The 27,525-nt window shown below is 39.9% G+C and overlaps 1 protein-coding gene across 2 annotated transcripts in view; it reads right to left on the bottom strand.

Annotated features, from left to right (window-relative positions):
- PRIMA1 (proline rich membrane anchor 1) overlaps positions 1-27,525 on the bottom strand; it is a 70,646-nt gene that overhangs the window by 21,360 nt on the left and 21,761 nt on the right. For both annotated transcript variants that reach the window (XM_014058568.2, XM_087725837.1), the window contains exon 4: positions 100-226. In XM_014058568.2, coding sequence (XP_013914043.1) covers positions 100-226 — 127 coding nt within the window. The remainder of the gene's footprint in view (positions 1-99; positions 227-27,525) is intronic.

Here is a 27,525-nt window from a genome sequence, read left to right on the forward strand (position 1 = left end):
CTGCACAATCTGCAACACTGCAGCATCTCCATGCTGATATATTCAGGAAACAGCTCATCTTGTAGCATCAAGCTTCAATATGCTAACACACAGTCTTACCTTTTTATGGCTTTGTAGCAAATGATGAAAACTAGAAAGAGGAATACCGGTATGGCACAGCATGCGGCAATGATTATAGCTGGACTTGGCCAGGGCACTGCAGCAGGGCAAATAGGAACGGTGGGAGCTGTAAAAGATAACACACTTAGTTGAGTCCTACCGAACACAAAGTTTATGATCTGAGGAGCTCTTTTTAACCCAGAATGAGGAAGAAATTACCAAGAAAGTCAGTTTATACTATAGAACATTCTCAGCTACCTCAGGTAATAAACTCTATGGTGCTTTTCCACTACATATTATACTGTATTTCAGCAGTAGCCAACTGCTATAAAGCTACCTTAAATTCTCACTGGTCCATGCAACTCAATGTTAATAACATTTAGTCTGAGTGTTGTATGAGTCCAGCCACTGTGGTTTATGAATTCGGTGTTTTTTTTTGGGGGGGGGGGGGTTAACATGCTCTGTATATCTAGCGAATTGTGGCTCACTATGTTAACCAAATCAGGCATAACATGATATACAAACTATAGACAATAGCTCTGCTGGGTTCAGCAAGAGCATGTCCAAGACCTATCTGGAGATGCCAATGCTTTCTGCAAATGAAACAGATGTTGTGGCACTAAGCTAAAAGTTTGTCTCTAACTCGTTAAACACTTGAAGATTGTTGAAGAATTTAAAATGTCTTAATATGAATGGAAGTCCCATTTCTTAGCAGCTGCCAATCAACCAATCTTTGTTTTACCTAGTAAAAGCATGCTGCTATATCAACATATTAAACCCAATGAAGAAAAACACATCAAACATAAATGTCAAATCCTGCAACCACTGTTACAATAACTTCATGTGAAGACTTCTTTGCAGGAGTTTTGGAGATAAAAGAAGGGGGTCAGCCCTAAAATGTTTATTTGTACTGATATTAACGAAAAGATTGATTATTTCTATTTCATTCTATCATGAAGCTCAAAGTGACATAAACATGGCTACTGAATTTAGTCATTATCAATTTATGATAATTATATAATTAGACAGCTAGCTGCCTAAAATATATTACAGGTCTTTATAACTAATATGAGATTTGAATCCAAACCTTCCCAAATCAAACCCAATTCATGAACTAATATATTCAAAATTAAACCTGAGTTCAGTGGAAAATATTTTTCAAAGAAGTGTGGTACAGGAGGTGTCTTTATATAATATTTATTTATTGTGAAATATTAAAAGGAAACAACATACATTGTTAATTACTTATCAGGAATAGTATCTTCGGGATATTACTTTAATCGACTTACAATCACAATTGAGCGCAAAATTTCTGTTGCCAAGAGAGACAGTTGTGAAATGAATTTTGCCCCATTTTATGAATTTTCTTGCTATTGTTGTTAAGTGAATCACGGCAGTGTAAGGTTAGTAACAAGGTTGTTAAGTGAATCTGGCTTCCTCATTGACTTTGCTTATCAGGTCGCAAAAGGTGATTACATGATACCAGGACACTGCAACCGTCATAAATATGAGTCAGTTGCCAAGCTGAATTTTGATCATGAATTTTGATCATGGGGATGCTGCAATGGTCATAAGTGTGAAAAACAGTCATGTCACTTATTTCAGTACCTTTGTAACTTTGAACAATCACTAAATCAACTGTTGTAAGTCCAAAACTACCTCTACTGCCAAATATAATATTTTACTTTTTTGTAGCATACATAAAAAGTAGTTTTCTCCTAATCAAGTTAGTCCATTTTATTTGTCCAATAAATTTTCCATTTATTTTTACTACTTGATCAGACCAAATACAGCTGTATGTGGTCTATTAAGAGGACAGTGAAAGACCATGGCATCTTCTACATATTACTGGAAGTTGCCAAGGTTCAAAAAAGATGACTGGCCAAACACCAAATCATCTGTCATAGCACCAAGTTATCTATGACCATGATGGCGAATCTATGGCACGTGTGTCTGAAGTGGCACATGGAGCCAAGTCGCCTGGGACATGTGGTGTCACCCATTCCTCTTCTGGGTTTCTGGTGCGCATGCATGCACAATGGTCAGCTGGCCCTCATGTGTGCAGTAGTGTTGGAAACTGGAAAAGCTGGTCTTCCATTTTCCGACATGAACATGCACACCGGCCAGCTAATCGTTGCACATGCATGCGCATCAGTAACTGGAAGACTAGCTGGACAGTCTACATGCGCGCATCAGAAATGGAAAGTTAATTTTCCGGCACACACATGCCACCTGGGCAGCTCTCTTTCGGGTTGCGGCCCCCACGAGCATGCATGCGCTCCCTTTTCAGCACTCAATGCTTAAAAGGTTCACCATCATTGGTCTATGATTATATTTTATTTGTAACATTATGCATACACCACACGAAATATACTTTAAAATCACACAAGTCATATATTTGGACAACTTTTAAGCAATATTTATTTGAGGGAATTATAATTGGCATATTATTATTATAAATTCCGTCTAAATATGCTCTATAAGCCAAATAAAAAGACAAAGCCCATCTGAACATATGCCATCTAAGAAATGAATTCAGCATTAAAGAAATGATGATCTTTAACATTTGTATTAGCAGAGATCATTTTAAATATATGTGTCTTATATAGTATTCATGAATGCACTTCAGTGACTCCTTGGCATATCCAGAATGTCATCACATCAGCTTCGCTTCATTGTCCCTGACCCTTGGAAATACAGCTGGCAACACCTGAGCAGTCATGAAAGACATGGAGAACTGGATCAAATTTTATAGCAAGAGGAAAAACTGATAACGGCATTCTGGTTTTTGACATACGGCTCACAATGAACAATTCTTCGCAGGACACCAGATTGAAACAATTATTTGTGAAAACACAGATCACTGTTAGGCACTCCAAGAAGCTGGCTTCTCTGCTAGCCGGGGGGACTATCTGGAAAATAATAGATCTCAGACCAAACAGGTTTGTGGAGGGAAAGACAAACTGTGCAGACAATTTTGTGCATTCCACCAAAGAGTAAAAAGTAAATCATCCCTCAAGCTGAGCTTTATTCCTAGAGAGATGTGGTTGTTGCTTCCTCAGCAAAAACAGAACAGCTATACCAGTTGCTTTCTTCCCCGATATTCCTAAAAATTCCTAAAGACCACAATGTAGTCCTTGGCTTGGGATTCTTAATGAAATCCTATCCCAAAGCTAAACAGACTAGATTGTTTTACCCTCTCTGTTGTGACAATACTTTATACTCAATTTAAATGTAACAGGAAAAGATGTGATATCATTTTGTGCTCTCTGCGAGAAATCTCTTTCCCAAGGATTGCAATCTTTGTTTTAAAGGAATTATGGAAACACATTGGGCAGAACCATCTCACATTCAATAACCTCTTTAATAAATTCACATTCATAATGCTTAAACCTGTCATTTAGCATAGAAGGAGAACAGGGAATTTGGTTGCATTTTACATACTAAAAAAATTTAAATTTGCAGGGTTTTTTTTTTCTGTAGAATTTCCATGGAACTTGAATAATGCAAATTCCTAGCAACCACCCAGAATAATTGGAGTCAGGCAACATGTAATAATTAGCAATGGCATAACACAATTGCCAGAATTATTCACTGGAATAGATGTAAAAATTATCAAGTGCCAGTAATGAAAAATTGCTGGAAACATAGAGTTGAAAAAGCAACCGAAAATGAGCAGTTAAAATATTGTGGGATTTCTAAATGCTAACTGATAAGGCCTTAGTCATAAAACATCAGCTTTAATTGTGGTTGAAAAGAAGAAAGGGTAGATAATTGATGTGGCAATCCCAGGAGTTAGCAGAAGAGAAGACAAAGAATTGGAGATCACAAAATATCAAGCTCTGAAAATCAAAATTGAAAGATAATGGCATAAATCAGCTGTGTGGTGGTCCCAATGGTTATCAGCACACTGGGTGTCATACCCTTCTCCCAAAAATTGGAATAGAACTTAGAAAATATGTGCATTGACAAAATTTCCATTCGTCAATTATAAAAGGCCATACTGCTAGATCTGCACATATACTATATCCGTACATTACAACATCCAAGGTTCCTAGGATGACTGGATCCCCTTTGCTGAATCACCATGATCTCACAGGATGGGTAGGCAATATAGTTTAAATTACAGACTGAGGTTTAGCTTTGGTATCTCAGAGTTTTATACTGATTACCTATACATACCTACAAATCTATGCTTGAAACTTAAGAATTTATAACTTACTGTATATAACTATTATTAAGTAACCACTGCTGAGAAACTTGAAGGAGCACACTATTGAGTTAGTTTTCAAAAAATAAATGTACAGTTTTAAAGGCCAGTGTTACTTATTTGCTTCTTTTGGTTTACTTCCTAATGAAAACAGTGAACATGGATTTCAATTAAGGCAAGTGTCAGTTATTTATTTATATGAAGTTCTTACAAATAATCAAATAATTTAAATTGTGAATGTACAGGCTGCAGACAGGTGTTTAAAATGAAATTTCAAGTATCATTCATTATATTTATTTTTAGATTTGCCATGGGGGACTTTCACTGACAAAAATGGAATCAAGGGATGGCAAAAGTATACTTTTAATAGAGCTGAGGTGGCGCAGTGGTTAGGGTGCAGTACTGCAGGCCACTTCAGCTGACTATTATCTGCAGTTCAGCGGTTCTAATCTCACCGGCTCAAGGTTGACTCAGCCTTCCATCCTTCCGAGGTGGGTGAAATGAGGACCCAGACTGTGGGGGCGATATGCTGACTCTGTAAACCGCTTAGAGAGGGCTGAAAGCCCTATGAAGCGGTATATAAGTCTAACTGCTATTAATAAATGACTTCAGATTTGTAGAAAGATAGTAGCACTATACTGCTACACGTCTGGTAACAGAACTGCCAATTAATGTCATAATTACTTGACAGAACATAGTTTAATTCAGCTTTCCCCAATAGAGACCATCCAGATGTGCTGAGCTGCTATTCCTTACATTCAACCAATGGAGTCATGCTAATGAGGATTATTGGGATAGTAGTCCTATACAGATGGAGGGCAGCATGCTCGGAATTGATTAGGGCTTTCCTGTTTTGTTCTTCTTGATATTCAGAATGAATGGTATGCATAATTTACTAATGATCCTTTAAGAAAAAATTATGTATTAATGTGCATTGATTCTAGTTTATGAAAAAATATCCAGTCTATGTTAAAATGGTTTTCTGAATGGATATCCATTCATTTATTTGCAGTAAACTGGCTGGTACTGGTCTAGTTCACAGATCAGCAATTCATAATATTTTACTGAGTAGTTCTAAATATGCTTCCTTGCGCAACAGCTCAACTGTATTCAGTAAACTAGTTTTAAAAAGCACACTAACAATACTCTCTTCTTAAAGGATAAATGTTATGTTATCTAAAAGTGCCAGGCTAACAATTTTAAGAGAAAGAGCCTTACAGTTCAGAAAAGAGACTTTACCTGGATAGTAGGTCGAAGGAAGGAAGGAAGGAAGGAAGGAAGGAAGGAAGGAAGGAAGGAAGGAAGGAAGGAAGGAAGGAATCAGACAGACAATATAATACAATCGTATCCCCAAACAATTGACTAAATTTCTCAACATTGGTGCAATGACTAGTGATTTATCTATTAAATGACATGCCAAAGCTTTCAGACAGTTTACAAATAATTTATAACCTCTTTTGATGTTATCTGAGTGATGTCACAGAATACTTATCACTATTCTACTTTTTCAAAGAAGTCTCAGCTCATAGAACATTTTAAAATACAGTCTTATGAAACTCAAAGATTTCTAACAGATATCAAAGATATTCCAGCTGTATAGCTAGATATTACTTATTCTTAAAGCCTTACTGTAATTTCTTTATGGAATACAAAGAAAACTTGTGCAATACACCAAAATATTTGCAACCTCTGCCACTCTTCTGAGACTGATCTGCTAAATGTGAACCATGAACCAGACTGGGAGATCATTAAAAGACAAGTAACAGAAGTTCTGAAACCAAATTGAATAGTCCCAAACAGAGAGGATTAGGCATGCTGTTTCCTGAAAAACGTATTTTATTTATGAGTTGATTTTTCTTATGATTTATAAGGCTACCTAATCATAAATGACTCAAGCAGCAAAAATAGATTTAAAAAGATCCAAATGCTAAATAATATTAACAAAATAACAATAAAATTTCAGCACTCCAAGGATTTTATCCTTCCTGCTGTGGTGATGAGGGATCTACCATTCTTCTTCCCTTCTTCAAACAAACCAGTTCTATAAGCAATCTTCCAAAACAAAAAGTATTGACTGGACAGAAATAATGGGACATTGTGGTTTTAAACTCATTAAACGGGGAAAATATGTACAACCCAAAACTCCATAAGAAAAAAGACCTTCATTCACTCTGATTTATATTTTTGGGGTAAATGTTTTGGTAAATGTTTAGCTTTACCACTTTAATGATTAAGGGTTCCTATCATAAGTGAAGCAGTCGCTAAATGGCTAAGAGGCTGAGCTTGTCTATCAGAAGGTCAGCAGTTCAGTCAAATCCCTAGTGCCGTGTAACAGAGTGAGCTCCCGTTACTTGTCCCAGCTTCTGCCAACCTAACAATTTGAAACCATGTAAAAATGCAAGTATAAAAAAATAGGAGCCACCTTTGGTGGGAAGGCAACAGTATTCCGTGCGCCTTCGGTATTTACTCATGCCGGCCACATGACCATGGAGACATCTTTGGACAGCACTGGCTCTTTGGCTTTGAAACGGGGATGAGCACTACCCCCTAGAGTCAGGAACAACTAACACATATGTACGAGGGGAACCTTTACCTTTACTTATCATAAGTCTATTTGCTGAATTTGAATATGACATAATTGTTCATATTTTTAAAAATGCTTGACAAAATTAAACAACTCTGCAAGAACAGTCTGTATGGCAGGGGACAATGAGGACAATGGCTTGGATCTTGCTTCTAAAGGGTTAGGCTTATGCCAATTAAGATCCATTTATTGTATAGCTGGACTGAGACAGTGCTTTATTCCTGCTGCCAGGAGAGTCTAAAGATTACTTTGGATGGAAATCAACAGCATCTGACTCATCAATACCTTTCTCCAAGAATTTGAACAAAGCAAACAGGGTAACCATTTCTTAAATTGAAACATTTTAAACCAAAATGAAATAAGCATCACAAAAAACAACAACTCAAAGCAAACTAATTGAGGAATTCAATGTAACTATTTAAACAGAGATGGAAAGAACAGAGAAAATTTTTCATTCCACTCAACAAACATTTGCAGAATCCCCCTTTTATTTCATCTATCTATCCCATCCATCCACACAGACCCAAAACTCCATGCATATGCGCCTTCCTTTCAGATAATCTGCACATATATCACAAGGTACCCAAACTAAACATTAAGCTTTGTGTTGGAGTATCTGCCTATGCATTAGGAATTCACCACACACAGATGTTGGAAAGGGAGGCAGCAATGAATTCATGTTGAAAACGACCAAAGTTTGTGCAATCCAGGGCATTTTTTTTTAAAAAAAATGAGGAAATAATAAGGGAGGGAACACATTGGTAGGCTATGTTGTAATATTCTATGGGATCAGTGAGTCAGAGTATAATAGACTGCAATAAACATGTTAGCCTTCTCCTAAGGTTTAATAATTCATATATAGCCCGTGGAACCAGCCTTTCACCGCCTCTGCCAGGGTCCCCCGGGATGACAGAAATTCGGAGGACTTGTGCGGGCCACGAGCTGAGGGAAACCGACGCCTTCTGCCGAGCCGGGACTTCAGACTCTTCGACGCGGCTGGGCGTCCTTGCCGGCGGGCGCAGCGGCCGCGGCGGCCGCATGGTCATGGTGGAGGCGGGGGCGACGGAAGGCGTTTCGCGGCAGCTCCGGCGGCTTCAGCGGCGGCTGGGCACCCTTGGCGGCGAGTGCAGTGGTCCTATGGTGGCACTGGGAGCGGAGACGAGTGAGGGCGTTTCGCGGCGGCTTCAGCAACGGAGGGTTTTTTTTTGGCCCCTTCTTTACAAGCTCTGAAGCCTGGCGAACAGCTTGGCGGACAGCGTGGCGGACAGCTCAGAGAGCTTGGGGATTTTATGGTGACTCTGACTGGGCTGATTATTTATCATCGTTGGTTGGAGTTGGGAAATTCGAACGGGGGCTTTGTCCGGCTTAGGCAAAGCGGGCGGCTGACTGGATGTGCCGTGGCTGGAGCCTTTTCCGGATGCCTCCCCCCTCCTCCATATTTAACTCAGCTCCACAGCGACACCATTGCCTTCAACAACATTGCTCCCCTTACCAATGCTGTCCCTTTTACCAATGCTGCTACTGGTACTATTACTACTCTTCCCAGCAACATAGCCCCCTGTTCCAGCATTGTTTCCTTCACCAACGCTGCCTTATTCATCAACGCTGCTCTTTCTATCAACGCTGCCTTTTTTACCAACATTGGTTCCCTGCCGCTTTGGACTTTGCCTACCAGATTTCCCTCACCCATAGACCTAGGGCCTGTGATCCTGTTTGTCTTAGCCCTGACTATTACCATCATTACTACTGGTTTCTATCCCCAGAAGGAAACTTTGGTCTGGGCAGTAGATGGACAGCTGATGGCAACAAACTGAACTCGCACTTTAAAACTTTTTAATCAATTGCGCAACTATTTTAGCTCTTATTCCTTCTTTTCTTTCATCTTCTTCTTCTTTCTTAGTACGGGCTATGCATGAGGTACGTATGAGATGAATGAATGTCCCACTTTTATGATTATATTGTTGTAAATTTTGTGTTTTTTAACTATTACGTGGGGACTGTTTGGGGGAGTGTATGAGTATGTGTGATTCGGAGGACCTGCCGGGAGTTGCGGGGGCTATGGGGGTGGTTGAGGGGACCAGAGACACGGGAGAGGGTCGGGGTATTGCGGTCGTAACAGGGAGGGGCAGATACGGCGGGGACTTCAGGGCAGGCCATTACCGGGGAAGGAGGGTTCGCTACATTACAGAGATCCCCCCTTCCGGCCCTGGGAGTCCCACTCCAAGACCAGATGGCGTAAGTAGTCAGGACCCTGGTCTCAGGCTGTTGTCGCTAAATGCCAGGTCTGTTGTCCATAAAGCTCCTCTCGTCCGGGACTTAATTACAGACGAGAGGGCAGACCTGGCATGTATTACTGAAACCTGGCTGGGCCCAGAGGGAGGAGTCCCCCTTGTAGAGCTGTGCCCAGAAGGATTTCAGGTGCTGCATCAGCCGAGAGCCCAGAGAAGGGGTGGGGGTGTGGCCGCCGTTATCCGGGAGTCGTTAGTTCCTCGTAGGGTCCCTGCTCCGGAGATTGTCGGGTGTGAGTCTTTGCTGTTAAAGTTGGACCTCAAGGGTCAAGTGGGTTTGCTGCTAACGTACCTGCCTCCCAACAGCGTTGCAGCAGCCCTCCCCTCGCTCCTCGAGTCGGTAGCCGAGCTGGCAGTTGAGTTCCCTAGGTTGATGGTCCTGGGGGACTTTAATTTGCCGTCGCTCGGTGAAAACTCTGATGGGGCGCAGGAGTTCATGGCTTCCATGACAGCCATGGGCTTGACCCAAGTAATTCGAGGCCCAACCCACTCAGCGGGACACATGCTTGACCTTGTATTTCTCTCGGAGCAGTGGATTTGTGATCTTGGTCTGAGGGGGAGCGACATCATACCCCTGTCGTGGTCAGACCACTGCCTACTGAGGCTCGACTTCCGGAGGCCAAACCCCCACTGTAGGGAGGAGGAACCGACCAGGTGGTTCCGCCCCAGGCGTCTTATGGAGCCGTCAAGGTTCCAGACAGAGCTTGGGGTTATTCCTGACACTTTCGCCCACAGTCCGGTGGAGACTCTGGCTGCTGCGTGGCACTCGGCAGCGTCGGAGGCCCTCGACCGGATTGCGCCACTGCGGCTCCTCCGAGGCGGCGGATCCCGGAGACCCCCTTGGTTCACCGAGGAGCTCCGGGAGATGAAGCGCCGGAGGAGATGCCTAGAGCACCGTTGGAGGTCCGATAAGTCCGAATCGAACCGAGCAATGGTAACCACCTGCACCAGGGAATATACCAGAGCACTTAGGGCAGCAAAAAGATCGCACATAGCCACCCTGGTCGCATCCGCTGAGTCTCGTCCAGCCGCCCTGTTTAGGATAACCCGCTCCCTATTGAACAAAAGGGAGACGGGGGAACCCCTGCAGGGCAGAGCTGAAGAATATGCCCAATTCCTAGCGGACAAAATTGCTCGGTTTCGGTCGGACTTGGACTCCACACCTGCAGTTCCAGCCGAGGCACAGGGGGACCAATTAGAACAGCGCTGGGTTGAGTTTCAGGACGTTACCCCCGGGGATGTGGACAAGGCCATGAGAGCTGTAAGTTCCTCCACCTGTGTTCTGGATCCGTGTCCCTCATGGCTGGTTACTAACTGCAGTGAGGTGACACGAGGCTGGATCCAGGCGGTTGTAACCGCCTCCCTTCGGGAGGGGAACTTCCCCGCCGCACTGAAAGCGGCGGTGGTGAGACCCCTCCTGAAGAAACCATCCTTGGATCCAGCTGTTCTTAACAGCTATCGTCCGGTCTCCAACCTTCCCTTCTTGGGGAAGGTTGTTGAGAAGGTGGTGGCCTTCCAGCTCCAACGGTCCTTGGAGGAAGCAAACTATCTAGACCACTTCCAGTCAGGCTTCAGACCCGGTTACAGCACAGAAACCGCTTTGGTCGCATTGATGGATGATCTTTGGAGAGCCAGAGATGAAGGACATTCCTCCATCCTGGTCCTCCTTGACCTCTCAGCGGCTTTCGATACCATCGACCATGGTATCCTTCTGCGACGACTGCGGGGGGTGGGAGTGGGAGGCACCGTGCTACGGTGGTTCTCCTCCTACCTCTCGGACAGGTCGCAGTCGGTGTTAGTGGGGGGGCAGAGATCGTCCCCTAGGCCCCTAAATTATGGGGTGCCGCAGGGTTCGGTCTTATCCCCCCTACTATTTAACATCTACATGAAACCGCTGGGAGAGATCATCCGCAGGCACGGGATTAGATACCATCAATATGCGGACGATACTCAATTGTATCTGTCCGCCCCGTGCCAAATCAATGAAGCGGTTGATGTGATGAGCCGGGGCCTTGAGGCCGTCATGGACTGGATGAGGGTTAACAAGCTTGTGCTCAACCCAGAAAAGACCGAGTGGCTGTTGTGTTTTCCTCCCAAAGATTTGGCCAATATTCCAACACTCAGGCTGGGGGGTCAAATTTTACACCCCTCAGAGAGGGTTCGCAACTTGGGAGTCCTCCTGGATCCACAGCTGTCATTCGACCACCACTTAACGGCTGTGACCAGGGGGGCATTCGCCCAGGTACGCCTGGTGCGCCAGTTGCGACCCTACCTGAATCGGGAGGCTCTCACAACAGTCACTCGGGCCCTTGTGACCTCTAGGCTGGAATACTGCAATGTGCTCTACATGGGGCTGCCCTTGAGGAGCATCCGGCGACTTCAGCTAGTGCAGAACGCAGCCGCACGAGTGATTGCGGGTGCACCTCGATTCACCCGCATAACACCTATCCTCCGCGAGCTGCGCTGGCTACCTGTCGATCTCCGGATGCGCTTCAAGGTGCTATTAATCACCCATAAAGCCCTACATGGCAGTGGATCTGGATACTTGAGAGACCGCCTTCTGCCAATTACTTCCCTGCGACCTATAAGATCCCATAGACTAGGCCTCCTCCGCATCCCATCGGCCAGCCAGTGTCGGCTGGCAACTACAAGGAGGAGGGCCTTCTCAGCAGTAGCCCCGACCCTTTGGAACGAGCTCCCCGTGGAGATTCGTACCCTCTCCACCGTCCAAGCCTTCCGCATAGCCTTGAAGAACTGGCTCGCCCGTCAGGCCTGGGGATAAGGATCGTTACCCCGCCCGAATGATGAATGTATGTTGTCTATTATTTTATTATATGTTGTTATCTTAATGTTGTATCCCCCCCTTCCTGGTTTTGTGTGAGCCGCCCTGAGTCCCCTCAGGGAAAAGGGCGGCCTACAAATGCTAATAAACCTAAACCTAAACCTAAACCATATAGTGACATAGATCTTTATTATAAAACAAAACACAATCAGAATAAAGTCTAGAAAATGTATAAAACTAAATGTGTTATATTTGGAAAATATTGTCAGAAAGTAAATTTATATGGGGTTCTTCAATTCTGAGAATATTTTTACAGAGAAATCAATTATCAATTAAATTAAATATTTTTTGACTTTGGATCTAAGTATACTAAATATTTCTGGAAGCAATTATCAACTATCAATTAGAAAGGCATGGAATGGAATGTCTAATAAAAATCTGACCCTTTTTCCCATGCCAAATTGACTATGAGGAAATCCTTTAAAAATTGGGAGAAAGCAGAGATATTGATTTTAGACCAACTACTAGGTGAAGATGAATTTTTAACATTTTACATGTTAAGAGATAAATATTATTATCAGATATAACACAGTGGCAATATTTACTATTACATTTATTAATATTATTTGGACCAGCAGTTTTTTCAGCTTTAGTTAATAACAGAGCAGCTTGTTAAATCCTTCAAAATAAAAAAATAAAAAACTACTATTAGTTTTTATAGATATTTGTTATGAATAAATCAATTTGACATTCATATGTTAAGAAATAAGTGGAATAAAAAATTAGAGGTTCCTATATTGCTTAGATAATCGTAGGATGCATTAACCTCTATAGCAAAAGTATCAATGGATCTCAAATTATGATTTATAGAACACAAATTAGTATTTAGTATTTATTAGATTTCTATATTTGTACGATAAAGGACTGTCAAAAGCAGCATTTTGTTGGAGACGCAATAAGGAAAATACTTATTTTAAATATATTTTGGGAGAGAAGAGACAAAGAAGAGGAGATCAGCTTATTTTCCAAAGCCCCAGAGGGCAGGACAATAAACAATAGATGGAAATTAATCGAGGAGAGAAGCAACCTGGAATTAAGGAGAAACTTCCCAACAGTGAGAAAAATTAACAGTGGAACAGCTTGCCTTCAGAAGTTGTGGGAGCTTCATCATTGGGAGTTTTTAAGAAGAGACAGGACAGCTACTTGTTTGAAATGGTATACAGCCGTGATAGGAAACCTATGGCACTCTGCTGGCACGTGCACTGTCACCCCAGGTTAGATCTCCGTGGTGTTTCTTTCGAGAACTTCTGTTTCTCTGGAAACAATGAAACAGAAGCTCACGAAATAAAAGATCTTACCTCTTGCTGCACTGCCGGTGTTGGGATGGCCCACCTCCCACCAGCCAGCTGGTCTTTGGGTCTCTGCTGCGCATGCGTGCATGTCTGTGCATGTGCACACCCATGTCTGCACATGTTCACATGCACTCACCTTTCAGTTTGGGCATGCATGCACAGTTTGGGCACTTGGTGTCTAAAAGGTTTGCCATCACTGGTATAGAGTCTCCTGCTTGAGCAAAGGTTGGACTACAAGACCTCCAAGGTCTCTTCCAGCTCTATTCTGATTTGAATAGAAAGCAGTGGTTTATATAAATAGGATTGTGTGACAAAAAGAAAAATTTTCAGAAGATAATATTCTTCTGAATTATGTATCAAGTACAATACATGGAATTTGACAATCGGACAATGTAAATTAAGATTCTTTGTGCCATTACTATGACTTAAAAGAGTAATATTGTAGTGTTGGAAAGAAAAATGTATGACTCCATTTAATCAATGGGTCGAAGATCTGATCACATTTGCCACCTATAAATCATTTATTTATTCAGTTTCTATACCTACCCACCTCAGTCAATGACTCTGGGTGGCTTACAATTCAAAAACATATAGTACAATAAAAACAATAAAAACAATAAAAACAATTTAATTGCATCTGAAAGCATACCAGTAACCCATGCAGCTCATGCAGTAGTGATATTACATGTGCCATGTATCTGGCACCATTTACTACCCGTAAGCTGCATTCTGTTCCCGTTGAAGTTTCCAAATGCTTTTCAGGGGGAGCTCTTAGTAGAGCATGGTGCTCTACTAAGAGGTTATAAGGTTATAAGGCCATGAGTCACTGTGAGCAGGGTCTGCTGGTTTAGGAATGGGTACAACTGGCACACCACCCGAAGGTGTGTAAAGGCTCTCCGAGACATGGCTGCTATCTGCTCTTCAAGCAGGACCTGCAAATCTAGGAAGACCCCTAGATTGCACATATGTTTGTCTGAGAAACAGAAACAAAGATGGAAAAAACTTGTCTCTGGAGGGTCCAAATATCAATAGCCATTCTGTCTTGCTAGGGTTGAGTCAGAGCCTGTTTCAGACAATCCAATCCCCAATAGCCTCCAGACACAGGGGTAGGACACCCACGACATGTATTACTTAAATATGAGCCAGTAGTGTGTTGCAGCAGCCAAAACAGCTAATACAATGGAATGATCTCCCTGTTGAGATCCGGACCCTTACTATCCTTCCGGCCTTCCACAAAGCAATTAAGACCTGGCTGTTCCGGCAGGCCTGGGGCTGTTGAATTATCCAGCCCCATCCGATGTTATGTCTGTTGCTGAATTTTTAATTGTTGTTTTTATTTTTGTATCCCCCTCCCTTCTTATTGTTAGCCGCCCTGAGTCTTCCGGGAGTAGGGAGGCATACAAGCTAAATAAACTGAACTGAACTGAACAATACTTGGTTGCGTAATCAGAGGAATAGCATCCAGATCACGTGAAGTATTAGTACCATTTTATAAAACCTTAGTAAGGTCACATCTGGATTATAGAATCCAGGTTTAGTCACCACATTATAAAAAAATATTGCAAATATTGGGGAGGGGGGAAGTGCAGAGAAGAGCAACTAAGATGATTAAGGATTTGGAGACTAAAACATATGAAGTATGGTTGCAGAAATTGGATATGGCTATTCTAGAAAAAAGAAGTATTAGGGGTGACATGATAGCAGTGTTTCAGTATTTGGGGAACAGCCACAAAGAAGAGGGGGTCTACTTCTTTTCCATAGCAACAGAAGGGAAGACAAGAAAGAATGGATGGAAAACTAAATAAAATACATACAATCAAATGTTAATCAATACTGGGAAAATGTTATGATATATGATATAATTAAATATTATGGATGTTCAGCTAAAATAGGATATGAGGATTTGATGTTAATAGAGGATTTTACAAGTAAGTAAATGAAATGTCAGCATGTGTTATGGATTAATTCTTTGGCATAGCTAAGGATGAAGGATGTTTAAATAACTATAGGTAATTAAAACTGGAGGTATAATGATGTTAATATGGTAAACATTTGAGTTAAGATATTTGAATTAATATGAGTTAATGGAAGAGAAGCACCAAAGCATGTTGTAACCAGTTGATATACTACTTCTTTTTTATAATAGATACCTGTGTTTTGTTTTTTTTCCTGCCTTGTCCTTTGTCGTTTTTGTCTTTTTTTTTTTTTTTTGGCCTTTTCTTTTTGATTTTTTCTTTTCCCACTGGTGTGGGCAGGTATTGTTCAAGATTATTACTTTTATTAATATCTTTAAATAATAATTACAGTCAAATGAAAATGGATATATAATAATGCTTGAGTTAATATGAGTTATGTTTGTTGACCGTGGAGGAGATGTACCAAAGTTTATCTGTAATCAATTGATACATTTTCTACAGATGTAAAGAAAGATGCTGTACTTGTTTTAAATTAAAATTAAAAAAAACATTTATTAAAAAAAGAAAAGAAAGAATGGATGGAAACTAATGAAGAGGAGAAGCAACCTGGAGTTAAGGAGAAACGTCCTAACTGTGAGAAGGACAATTAACCAGTGGAACAGCTTGTCTTCAGAGGTTGTGGGTGCTTCATCACTGGAGCTTTTTAGGAAAGCCACTTCTGAAATGGTATAGGGTCTCCTGCTTGAGCATAGGTTGGAGTATAAGACCTCCAAGATACTGTACCTTCCAGCTCTATTCTGGCCTGGTGTAGAGATATAAAGCTGGGTGTCATCTATATACTGATGATATCTTACCCACAAACCAACAAATCACCTCACTCAGTGGCTTCATGTAAATATTAATAGAAGAGGAGAGAGAACTGAAACCCTGAGGCATCCTACACAGTAGGGGCCGGGGGCTGGAGCTCTCTCCCTCTATCAGCACCAACTGGAACCGGCCTGGAAAAAGGAGGAAAATCAACACAATACACACAATTCCCAAAACCGCCCCCAAAAGGCACCATGATCAATAGTATCAAATACCGCTGAGAGGTCAAGAAGAGCCAGGATGGATGCCACTCCTGCCAGAGGTCATCCATAAATGTGATCAGTGCTGTATCAGTCCCAAACCCAGGTCTGAATCCCAACTGAAAGCAGGCTAGATAATCTGCTTTATCCAAATTTCTCTGAAGGGGCAGGCTGTGCAACCATTCTTTCCACCACTAGAAAGAAAAAAATTGGAGATTGAACAAAAGCTTGTATGGACAAGTATAATGAAAAATGGGACTTATTTATACAGAATACAGTATGTTAAAAAGATAATATCACAAATTTATTAGAAATATGTACATACTTGAATAATATTTGCATTAGATAAGTGTATATAAAATTGCAATTGTTTCTTTTCTTTACAGAAATTTGGTGGGATAAAACCCACAAATGGAATATACAGCTAGAGGGATTTAAGAAGAGGTGGAGTTGCACTGTATATAAGAAATAACTACATTTCTACAGAAATAGAGCAGAACAATGATGAAAACAATCTTGAATGCATTTGGGTCAATATAAAGGGGGGGGTTAACAGTGCCATAGGGGTATACTATAGGCCACCCAAACAAATAGAGGAAAGAGATGAACTTTTTGCTAGTCAGTTCACTAAGGTATGTAGGAAGCACATCACAATAGCAACAGAGGACCTTTTAGCTATCCCAACATCTGGAGACAAATTCTGCACCAAATGGAGGATCAAACAGGTTCTTGACAACCTAGCAGACAACTTTCATCTCCCAAAAAGTAGAGAAGAGAACTAGGGAGTCAGCCATATTAGATTTCTTTATGGATGGGAAACTAATCAAGGAGAGAAGAAAGGTAAAGAGAAATATCTGGGCAGTTAGAACAATTAATGAGTGGAACATTGTCTCCAGAAGTTATGAATGTTTCAACACTGGATGTTTTAAAGAAAAAAATGGACTACCATTTGTCTGAAATGATATAGGGCAGTGATGACTAACCTTTTGCTATTGCGTGCCAAAAGTGGGGGGAGTGTGGGGGTCATGTGCGTGCGTGCCCACATCCATAATTCTATGCACCCACCCCTACGCATGTGTGCGCAAACACCCTCCCATGCTCCCCTCGCTTTTGGCACGCGATGGCACAGAGGGACTGTTTTTTGCCCTCCCCAGACTCCAGACCCTTTCTAGGAGCCTGGGGAGGGCAAAAATGGCAGCCCCAGAGGCTGAAAACAGCCTGTTTCCTGACTTCTGGTGGGCCCAGAAAGCCCAAAAATCAGCTGGCAAGCTGAGCTTGCATGTTCACCAATATGGCTTCGTATGCCACCTGTGCATGTGTGCCATAGGTTTGCCATGACAAATATAGGGCTTTCTGCCTGAGCAGGGGGTTGGATTAGAAGACTCCAAAGTCCCTTCCAACTCTGCTATTCTTCCTCTTATTTCTTTTATTTATTTTTTGTTAAAGCATTTTTATGTCTTTTTTCCCCTTCTCTGACAATGTATCTATCCTATTATTTTTGTGTGTTATTTTGTTTTTTATGTTTAATTAACAAGCAATAAAAATAAACTAAATGTACTAATGATCAAGAGTTCAGGAAGCTTGCTAGATAAGGAACAATAGAATTGATGTGGGAAAAATGTAACTATAGATCAGGAAAGTGAACAGGAAAGGTATGAAATAGGAGAACTATCCGGGAAAGGGGAAAACAGAGGGAAATGATGATTAACACTATGTCTGGGAGCATTTAGTTGGTGGAAAAGAGTAAAAAAAAATCCCTAGATGGGAAGCCAAGTGACATCAGAATCTATAAGCAAATGTCCATGAAACAAATAGTTGAGTAATAAATGCTGGAATATTGATTGAAGAAAGACTTTCTGCAAAGTTAAGACTGGCATGACACGAAGAAACATTTCAGCGTATAAAATTTTTATCACTGTCACATTATCATAATTATCAATTTCTGCAAATATCTGACCTTTTTCTTTTCTTTTCAAAGGTCTTTTGGGGGCCTGGAACTGGACTCCAAGAAGAGAGTTGGCAAAAGGAAGAATATTTTTCAAAAATCCCAAGGAAGCAAGGCAAGTTGCAATATGGTTGCGCCTGGATCAAAAACTACACCAGCTGCAAAAACTATTCCCCATGTTTCATTCTTTTTATATCTACTGCATTTTAAAATCTTGCTTTGTTTTATTATGAGCTGCTCAAATCAGTTTGAAGACGAGTAGTGCCTGAATCAAAGAAACTAAATAGCATTGAACTGAATTGAGTTGCACTGAATTAGGTCAACCCTTCATCCATCAAAGTTACTACTCTTGGGCCTTTATAAAATGGGCCTTTTGGGATGGTTGACAAGTTAAGCTTTCTTTTAGATCATCTGCACAAATTCCAGGGTAAACACACCAAACAGTACGTTTTGTACTGGAACAGTTGCCAAATGCCTTTTCTTTAAACATTGGCACTTCTTCAAGTACAAATAACTAACAATTTAAGTCCTGATATTGGCTGAAACTGAAGACTTTGAATTCTAAATACTAAAGACAAAAATGAAATCCTTCTGAAAAAACATAAACAGGCAAAAATAGTTCAATTATAGTTTATAAATGAAGAATCCTAGCCAATGATTTAATTCCTTCTGGACTTCATTAATTAACGAAAAGAACATAACTGGCCTTTGCAGAATTCATTGTGCTATTCAGAATTATTATACAGAAAAGGCATCCCACAAATAAGTCACTGCTTTGATTCCATTTATACATTAGTAATTTCGTTTAACTATGTTTGCCTATATATTAAGTTCTATAGATGTTTTTGCATATACTATTCTTAACATAAAAATACTTTAAAAAAAGGTATTCTTATATTTAAAATAACCACTGGTGGCTCCTTAAAGCTGAAGTTGAAACCACAAGCTGCTTTTGAATTTCCCAATGTCCAAAGGAGAAGTGTGCAGATAATATGCAAATTGTAAGCAAAGGTCAAAAGCCAGGAGTTTTCTATAGTTTTCTTAAATGTATTAAAGAGACAAAAAAAAAAAATCCTAAAAGAAAAGAGAGAAAGTATATAAAAGTAAAAGGAATAAAAAATATCAAAGAACTTGACATTTTCCCAAAAGGGAAAGCACAGTAGTTTCACCTCTCTTCTTATACTGAAAATTACAAGACAGTTTCTAACATTACTACTTGGAAAAAACACACTGTGTTAAAAATAAATGGTAGAGCTGGCAGGATGCCCAGACTCTCTGCCTTGAAAATAACCAAAATATAAACAAAAAAGAGTACAGAAAAAAAATCCAGATGTAGAACCTTTAAGATGGAAGCTTTTACTACAGAACCACAGGCAAACTCAAACTTCTCCCACAGAAGATTCCATGGAATGAAACACAATCACCAACAGATTTTAAAGATAGGATAAAAGCTCAGAGTTGGTTTAACATCCCTCTATCTGTTGTTTCCTCCTTCATTTTGTTTTTATATTTTTTTCAATGTCTCTATAATTAATATTGTTAGGGGTTTGCATGTATTTTTTTTATTATTTTAGCTTTGTTGTACATTGCCCAGAGTCACTTTGGTTGAAAGGTACAGCTATATAAATGAGATAAATAAAATAAACACTGTCATATCTGTGAATCTGATATTTATTATTAACATAAAATGTGACTGGAAAATGCATGATGTATTCATCTGCTTTGGGGGGGCTTACAAAAACGGAACTAAATCATCAGCAAATGCTCTCAATTTATAAACTTCCTTTTTTATATTTATTTATATTTATATAAAATATAAATATTTTTTCATCTTGCCTAATATCCCTATTCCAAACTACCAACACCAATATAAATGGCAGGGGAGATAAGAGGCATCCTTGTCTCATATCCTTTTGAATTTCACATGGTTTAGTTAAATCTCCATTAATAATAATCTTTGCTCGCTTTGACCCTTAATAAATTTCTCTCCAAGTCCTTATCTTCCAAATCTTTAAACACAAAAACCAAATTTAAGTTGTCAAATGCCTTCTCTGCATCCAAAAATATTAAAGCTGCCTGCTTCTCATTATATTGTAAGCATTCAATAATCTTCAGAACAGTCCTTACATTGTCTCTTGCCTGTCTTTTGATAAAAAAGTGGATTAATCTTCATGAATGTATGTCTGTGAAACCTTTTTCAATCTTTCTACCAAAATTGCAGCAAAAAGTTTATAATCATTATTTAATAATGACATTAATCTATGGCTTTTATTGTGACATCCCTTCTTTGGTAATAATGCAATATTAGCTTCTTACCAGTTTTGAAGCACCTTTGCTTCATATTCCATTCATTATATCCTTTAGTGCAGTGATGGCTAACCTAGCACAGAGGGGTCATGTGTGGGCATGCCCACACCCATAATGCTATAGCGCGATCCCCGCATGCGCATGCACATGTGGCCCCAGCCCTGTCCCCAACTTTTCGCACACCATGGACCCGTTTTTCGCCCTCCCCAGGCTCTAGAGACTTTCTAGGAGCCTGGGGAGGGAAAAAACCAGTTGTCCTCCCTGCCCCATCCCGGAGGCTTCCCTGAAGCCTCCGGAGCGCGAAAAATGGCCCAATGCACAAATCGAAAGTCCATTCCCAAACTTCTGGTTTGTGGGTTGGGTTGTTTTTCGCCCTCCGAGGCTTCAGGAAAGCCTCCGGAGGGCGAAAAATGGCCCAAAAAGAAGGCCGAAGTCAGCTGGCCAGCGCACACATATGGTTGACAGGGCAACGCCTTGCATGCCCTAACAAATGGCTCCATGTGCCACTTGTGGCACATGTGCCAAAGGCTCGCCATCACAGCTTTAGTGGCTAAAGAAGTTGATGCTCAAAGAATTTATAATATTGCCTTTGTAAGGCCACCTGGACCTTTACCTGGTTTCATTTTTTTAAAAGTTTCTGATATTTCAAAAGTAGTTACTAGATCATTCATAAGTTGTCTCTAAGCTTGTGAAAGTTTAGGTAAGTGTTGTCTTTGCAAATATTCATCTATTTTATGCATATCAAGCTCCTGTTTCTTGTACAGATTAAACATTGTGAAAGAATTTTTTAAATAAGATAATTATCTTTATTACATTTATTACTTCATGAATTTTCTCAATCATTCTCTTTCATTTATTAATTTATATGCCAGCCGTCTTCCTGGTTTATTTACACATTCGAAATATCTATGTTTCACTTAATTTAATTTAACTGTTAAGACAGACAATTGTTGATATAACAATTTAATCTGATGTACATTTTTAGAGTCCAAAGGTAAGGTGATCAGACGTCCCACTTTTGGCGGGATAGGCACGCTTTGTCACAATTTTTTCCGCATCCCGCGACGTTTTTAAAAAGTCCCGGTACCGTTTAAGTGGACGAAAGGGCATCAGCAGTGCAGCCAGGACCCGCTGTGCGAGGGAAGAGCAGGGCAGGGCCTGAGGGAAGCCGGAGGGAGGGGGCTCAGAGGGAGGGGGGAGCCAATATGGTGGTGGCTGAGGAGGAGGAGGTCTCGCGGCCGCCGCTGCCACCGACACCGCCAAGGAATTGCAGGATGATAGGGGCTGTGCGCTGGGAGGACGGTCTGCGGGGCTGGAGACTGCGTGGCAGGTACGCGCTGCGCACTAACAGGAGTCGCGGGGCGGGCTGGCCGAGCAGCCTCACATACGCAGCTCGCCTCGCTGCCCGATGGAGGCTGTCCTACTGTTGGCGCGGCTGCGCCTCTGCTCCGCAGTGAAGATGCCACCGCCACCTCCGCCTTCTCTTCCCACCCGGACACCCGCCGCCCAGGAGCTGCCCGAAAACCTTCCTGCCCACCACCGGCTTCACCGCAGCTGACTCGCCCCGGGTGGGCTGGAAGGCTTTGGGCGTCCAAAGAAGAGCCGCGAGCGGATGGCGGTGGGATCACCCCCCGGGAGCCGCCAGAAGCCTTCCCTTCCTGCCCAACACACTTGTTTTTTTTTAAATGGCTCTCACTTGAGACTCACATTGTAAACTGGTTTCCTTTAATAAATAAAATCCATTTTCTTGTACATTATTTCTGCTGTCCTGGAACTTTTTCAGTTTCATTTAAATGGGGATGTACTTGTAACAATAGGGTAGAAAACAGTACTGATTTCTGAAGGAAAATTACATGGAACTGAGGATGCAAAAAATCTGATCAATCTTCATTTTTTGGTCTGAAAATATACATGGTGGTTTTATGTGCTTCTGTTCTAACTAAAGGATGCACTCACAGTTGTGATTCTGTGAACTAGTTGCAGCTTGTTTCTGTACCATTCTGTGCCATGTGCTTTCCAAGTTTCAAAGCCTTGGATTTTTGCATTTAATAACTTTCTGATTCAGATTCCTAGGCTTTCGCTTGCATTAAAACATTAATGTTGAGTTATAAGATCAGTAAACTGGATATTCTACTTTACAGTTATTGTAAATGCCATTTATTAGACATACAAGTCACAACAACTTCTAACAGTCATAAGTATGAACCAGTTGCCAAGCATCTGAATTTTGATCACATAATCATGGGGATGCTACAAAGGTCATAAGTGTGAAAAATAGTCATAAGTCATTTTCAGTGCCATTGTAACTTTGAACAGTCACTAAATGAAGTATTGTAAGTTAAGGACCACTTGTAATCTGTTTACACTCATGTAATTTAAATATTGCCATAGCTAAGATTATGCCAGGATATTCTACCTACCAAGACATTCTTTAAAGCTTGCAGTCATTTTATGGGCATTTTAGCTTGCTGTGGTATAATTTTAGAATACATCTGAATGTAGGTAGTAAGCAATCTTTTCCCAAACAATGGAAGGGACAGAACTGGCCATCCTGCATTGGAAAACAAAACTTGCTGCTGGAAACAGTTGATATTGGCAATCCACTTGGAACATATCTTATTTGGCAAGTAAACTTTTCCTTGTTAAAATTTGTTACTTAGTTGTTTGATTCTCCTGGAAACAGTATTATATAAGAGGCATTTGCTCTTTTCTTTGCCATTATAAACCTTGTTTTGGGAATGGGAGATTATCATAGCCCTCACTCCTATGATTGAAAAAGAAGTAAATTAATTTCTTATGAAAATAAAGTATACATACTCAGTACTTCTTTGAAGATGGTCACATAACCTTTTTTTAATTTGCAATATTTGGCACATAGACTTCTTTCCTGGAAAATGCATTCCCTCAAATTGAGGTAGTACTTTGGGCCCTGCTTTAAGTTTTTCTTCCTCCTTTTCTAAACTGCTGAAACACAGGGTGATTTAGCACACCGCTGAATTAGCACAAAAACTATATACTGTAGCCCATTAGTGGTTTGAAGGCTAAGATTTCTGTTTGTACAATGGTGATTATGCTGATGCTTTCTTATGCCACTAGAGTAGTGTATTGCTATGATGAAAATTAATACTTGACATAAAATGTTTAAACATTTCTTATCAGAGTCATGAATTATTAGTTGCAGGAATAACCTCCCCATCTGCATTTATTTTTCATAAAATACTTGAAGAATCAGTGATAAATGTTTTTCTAGAAAGAAGATAATTTTCTGAAACAAACCGGAGAAATATTCTAATTGCTTTGGATTAATAATTGGTAAGTGTGCCAATATTATAATAAACATCCAGGGGCACAGATACTTGGCACAAATGGTAGTGATGGTATTAATCATAATAGCCATGGACAAAAAAATATAGTACAAAAAGATGAAATATAGTACAAAAAAGACCACCTCCATAGTTTAATATTCCAATCAAACCACCTCATATCTTTACGTAATAAGGGAAAGGACAGTAACAAATCTGGTGATGTTATCGTTTGTATCATCATACTTGCTTCTTGAAAAGAAAATTATATCAGCTGTTCTCCAAGCTTTGTTAAACACAATTGCAGTTATCATTTGGTTTAAACCAAGAAGCATGTTGCTTGGAATTATATCAATCCAGAACCAGTGAAATTAAATCAGTGTTAAATTAAAAATGTATTTACCGGTAATTAATTATAGAAAGATACAAATGTTGCAAACTCATCCACTTACATGGATCACCTCATATCTATTATATCACATATCTTTTTTTATTGTCTTTCCTGTTTTTCAATGGCATTCCATAAGAAAAAGTTTCCCCACCATGATTTGTGACATCTATACCATACTATATTCCACATCCATGTATTAACTTAAGGAGGAGGGGATTAATTGATATGCTAACAAACACATATTTGCGCCACATGGTTTCACATCTTATTTATAGATTGATGTGTTTATTGTAGTTTTGAAAGAGTGTGTATTTTTTACTCAATCAGAACCTGCTGGACATAGGATCAAAATGTATTGCTATTACCTAATTTTTGGGTATGATTCAGCAGTTAGAATAGTTTGCAAAGGTACAAAAAGTTCTATATGTCATCCTCACACATGCAAGTTACACAGCAGTTATTCACTTAAAAACTGTGGCAAGAAAGGTGGTATAGTGACCAAAGTTACAATGGCATTGAAAAAAGTGACTGATGACCATTTTTCACACTTAGCGACCATTTTCACACTTAGCGACCGTTGCAGCATCCTCATGATCACATGATCAAAATATTGATGTTTGGCAAGAGTTACAATTTATATTTGTAAATTGTAGTTATCTTGAAATAAAAAAAATTACAATACTATTTTTGCGTTATATGAACATTTTTGTTGCTCCGTATAAAATTTTTAATCAACCCCCCCCGCCCCGGTCAAAGGTGTCCCTCTTTACCAATCTGAAAATCTGGTCACCTTATCCATAGGTGCCTTTTTAGATTGAATTTCTTTCTTTCTAATTTCATCCAATAGCTTTTGCATCTTTTTCCTGGATGTCTTCCTCTCCAGACAATCATATTGTATAAAATAGCCTCGCTTAACTGCTTTACTAGCATCCCAAACAATCATTACATTTGTCCCTTTAGCCAGGTTATTATCAAAGTATTCATTTAATTTCTTTTTTTTTAAATTAATTTCTTTTTATGGTCCTTTACAATCATCTCTTTTTGTAAAACAGGAATATTATGATTGAGTTGTATAATTGCTTCATTCTTCATAGTGAGACTTTTTTTTTGCACCTCTTTTAATCACATTTAAGCTCTGCCAGATCTTACTGGATTGGCTTCAAGACTTATACCTGAGCCAGAATCTCAGATTCAGAATTGGTAGAAGAATCCCCCTCCATCATCATTTTCCAGCCTGGCAGATGATGATACAGCTGAAATTAAGCTAACTGTGGAATGTTTGGATATAATTGCCATTCCTGTTCCTTGTTAAAGGCAAAATAGGTGTTATTTATTCAGATCAAAGTCTTTGTCCATACAGTCTGATGATTCAAAGTCTGAAAAACTTTTATCAGGGGAGGAGTGAGAGGATGTGCATTGACAGCGCCATCTCAAACCCTTTTTTTTAAATACCACACAACCTAGGGCCGAAATTCAGGAGGTTCTGACAAATTCTGGAGAACCTGTAGTGGCAATTTTGAGTAGTTCAGAGAACCAGCAAATACCACCTTTGGCTGGCTCCAGAGTGGGGTGGGAATGGAGATTTTGCAATATCTTTCCCCCAGGAGTGAGGAGAGAATGGGTATTTTGCAGTATCCTTCCCCTGCCACGCCAACCAAGCCATGCCCACAGAACCAGTAGTAAAAAAAATATATGAATTTCACCACTTACACAACCCATGCACAGGGATAATCAAAAGAAAATATTCTGTGTTTAGAAAATATATTTACTAGCCCAGAGAAAAGTTAAATAACTTTTAAAGTTATTTAAAAGGAATAATAAAGGAAATGGGGATCCCTGGATGCAAACATTCCCCAAAACAGAATAAAATAACAAAGGATGCAAGAAGAAAATTGCTTTACAGTTTACGTGGGTTTGTGAGAACTTGAGAGAGGCAGTCCATCTAAATTCAGCAAAACAAATTCTAATAACAAATAACTGTGAGAAAAGTCAATGTTCTAAATGCCTGAAATTGTATTAATGTTGCTTGCTCTGACACATAAACACAGATATGGACCGAGGTATTTTGTAAACATAAGACACAATCTGTGACAGTTGTATGCAGAAGCAAATAGAGCAATCATTGACAATAATATTGCCTTTCTTATCATGCTAATCTGACACCAAAAAGAAGACAACTATGTTTCCCATAGCAGGAAAGATAATTCCCACTTCATCTGTGTTGGAACAACATCCAATTACATATGAAAATAAATTCTGGTTTAGTTGTTTTGCACTGCAATCTGCCTTTGGAACCTTTTTTGTTGAAGCATGGCCACTTTGAGTGGAACAAATCAAATATTACCCTGGGAGGATAAGATTGTCTCCCATTGAATTCTCAATATTGCTATTTTGATATTAGAATTATGTACATCTATTCTCCTGTACAGTGACTGTTGGAACGAGCAGGCAGGAAACTCAACTTTCTAAAGACTTCAAACACTTTTTTATTTTATGTCTGTGTATAATTTAAATATTTAGATGTTTCAATTCTGACAACTGATGATCTTGTAGATAGGAAAAAAAATATGTAACCAATATTTTAAATAAGATGTTTATTGGAATCCCACAGTAAAATATTGCTGTCTCCCATATAATCCTGCATATCAGTTAAGATCTGGGCAAGGAAAGGCATTTTTCTGTGGCATCTTGGCTGTAGAATTCTCTCTTATGCTTCACAGAATTCTTAAAGTTGGAAATAGCTAATATATACCTTAGATGATATCATGGTATACTATCAGAATATACTTTTATTGGCTAAAATAGCAAAAGGAGCAAATCATGGCTCAAGTTGAAAATAAGTAATGATATCATTACACTTAGAGTCTTACAAGAGACTAAATGAGTCCCAGAGGCAAGTAACAAAAATATATTGATGAAAGGGCTGAATTAGCCACATATGTTAAATCCCAAACTCTCCCAAACATAAATGAAATCATCTGAACAATTCAAGAGGTTTCCTAGAATAAAATGGACCTTTTTGCTTGTTTTTAAAATACCTATTCAGTGTTCCAGAGGCTAGTAAGTAGCTGCATATTACATTAGCTATTAATCTAGAATTAACCTAGGAAGATAAAACTATTGACACAAAACTAAGATTAATGAGTCGCCTCATACCATAAGACTTGGATAGAAATTCCCAAATACTTTCTTTATTATTCTCCTTTACCATGGGATAGGGGTGTCAAACTCACATCGTCACAGCGGTGTCACATGACATATTGGGATTTCCTCCCCTCTGCT

This window comes from Thamnophis sirtalis, unplaced genomic scaffold (genome assembly GCF_051295495.1).
Source record: "Thamnophis sirtalis isolate CommonGarterSnake01/CBP01778 unplaced genomic scaffold, rThaSir2_p1.2 scaffold_1, whole genome shotgun sequence".
Lineage (NCBI taxonomy): Eukaryota > Metazoa > Chordata > Lepidosauria > Squamata > Natricidae > Thamnophis > Thamnophis sirtalis.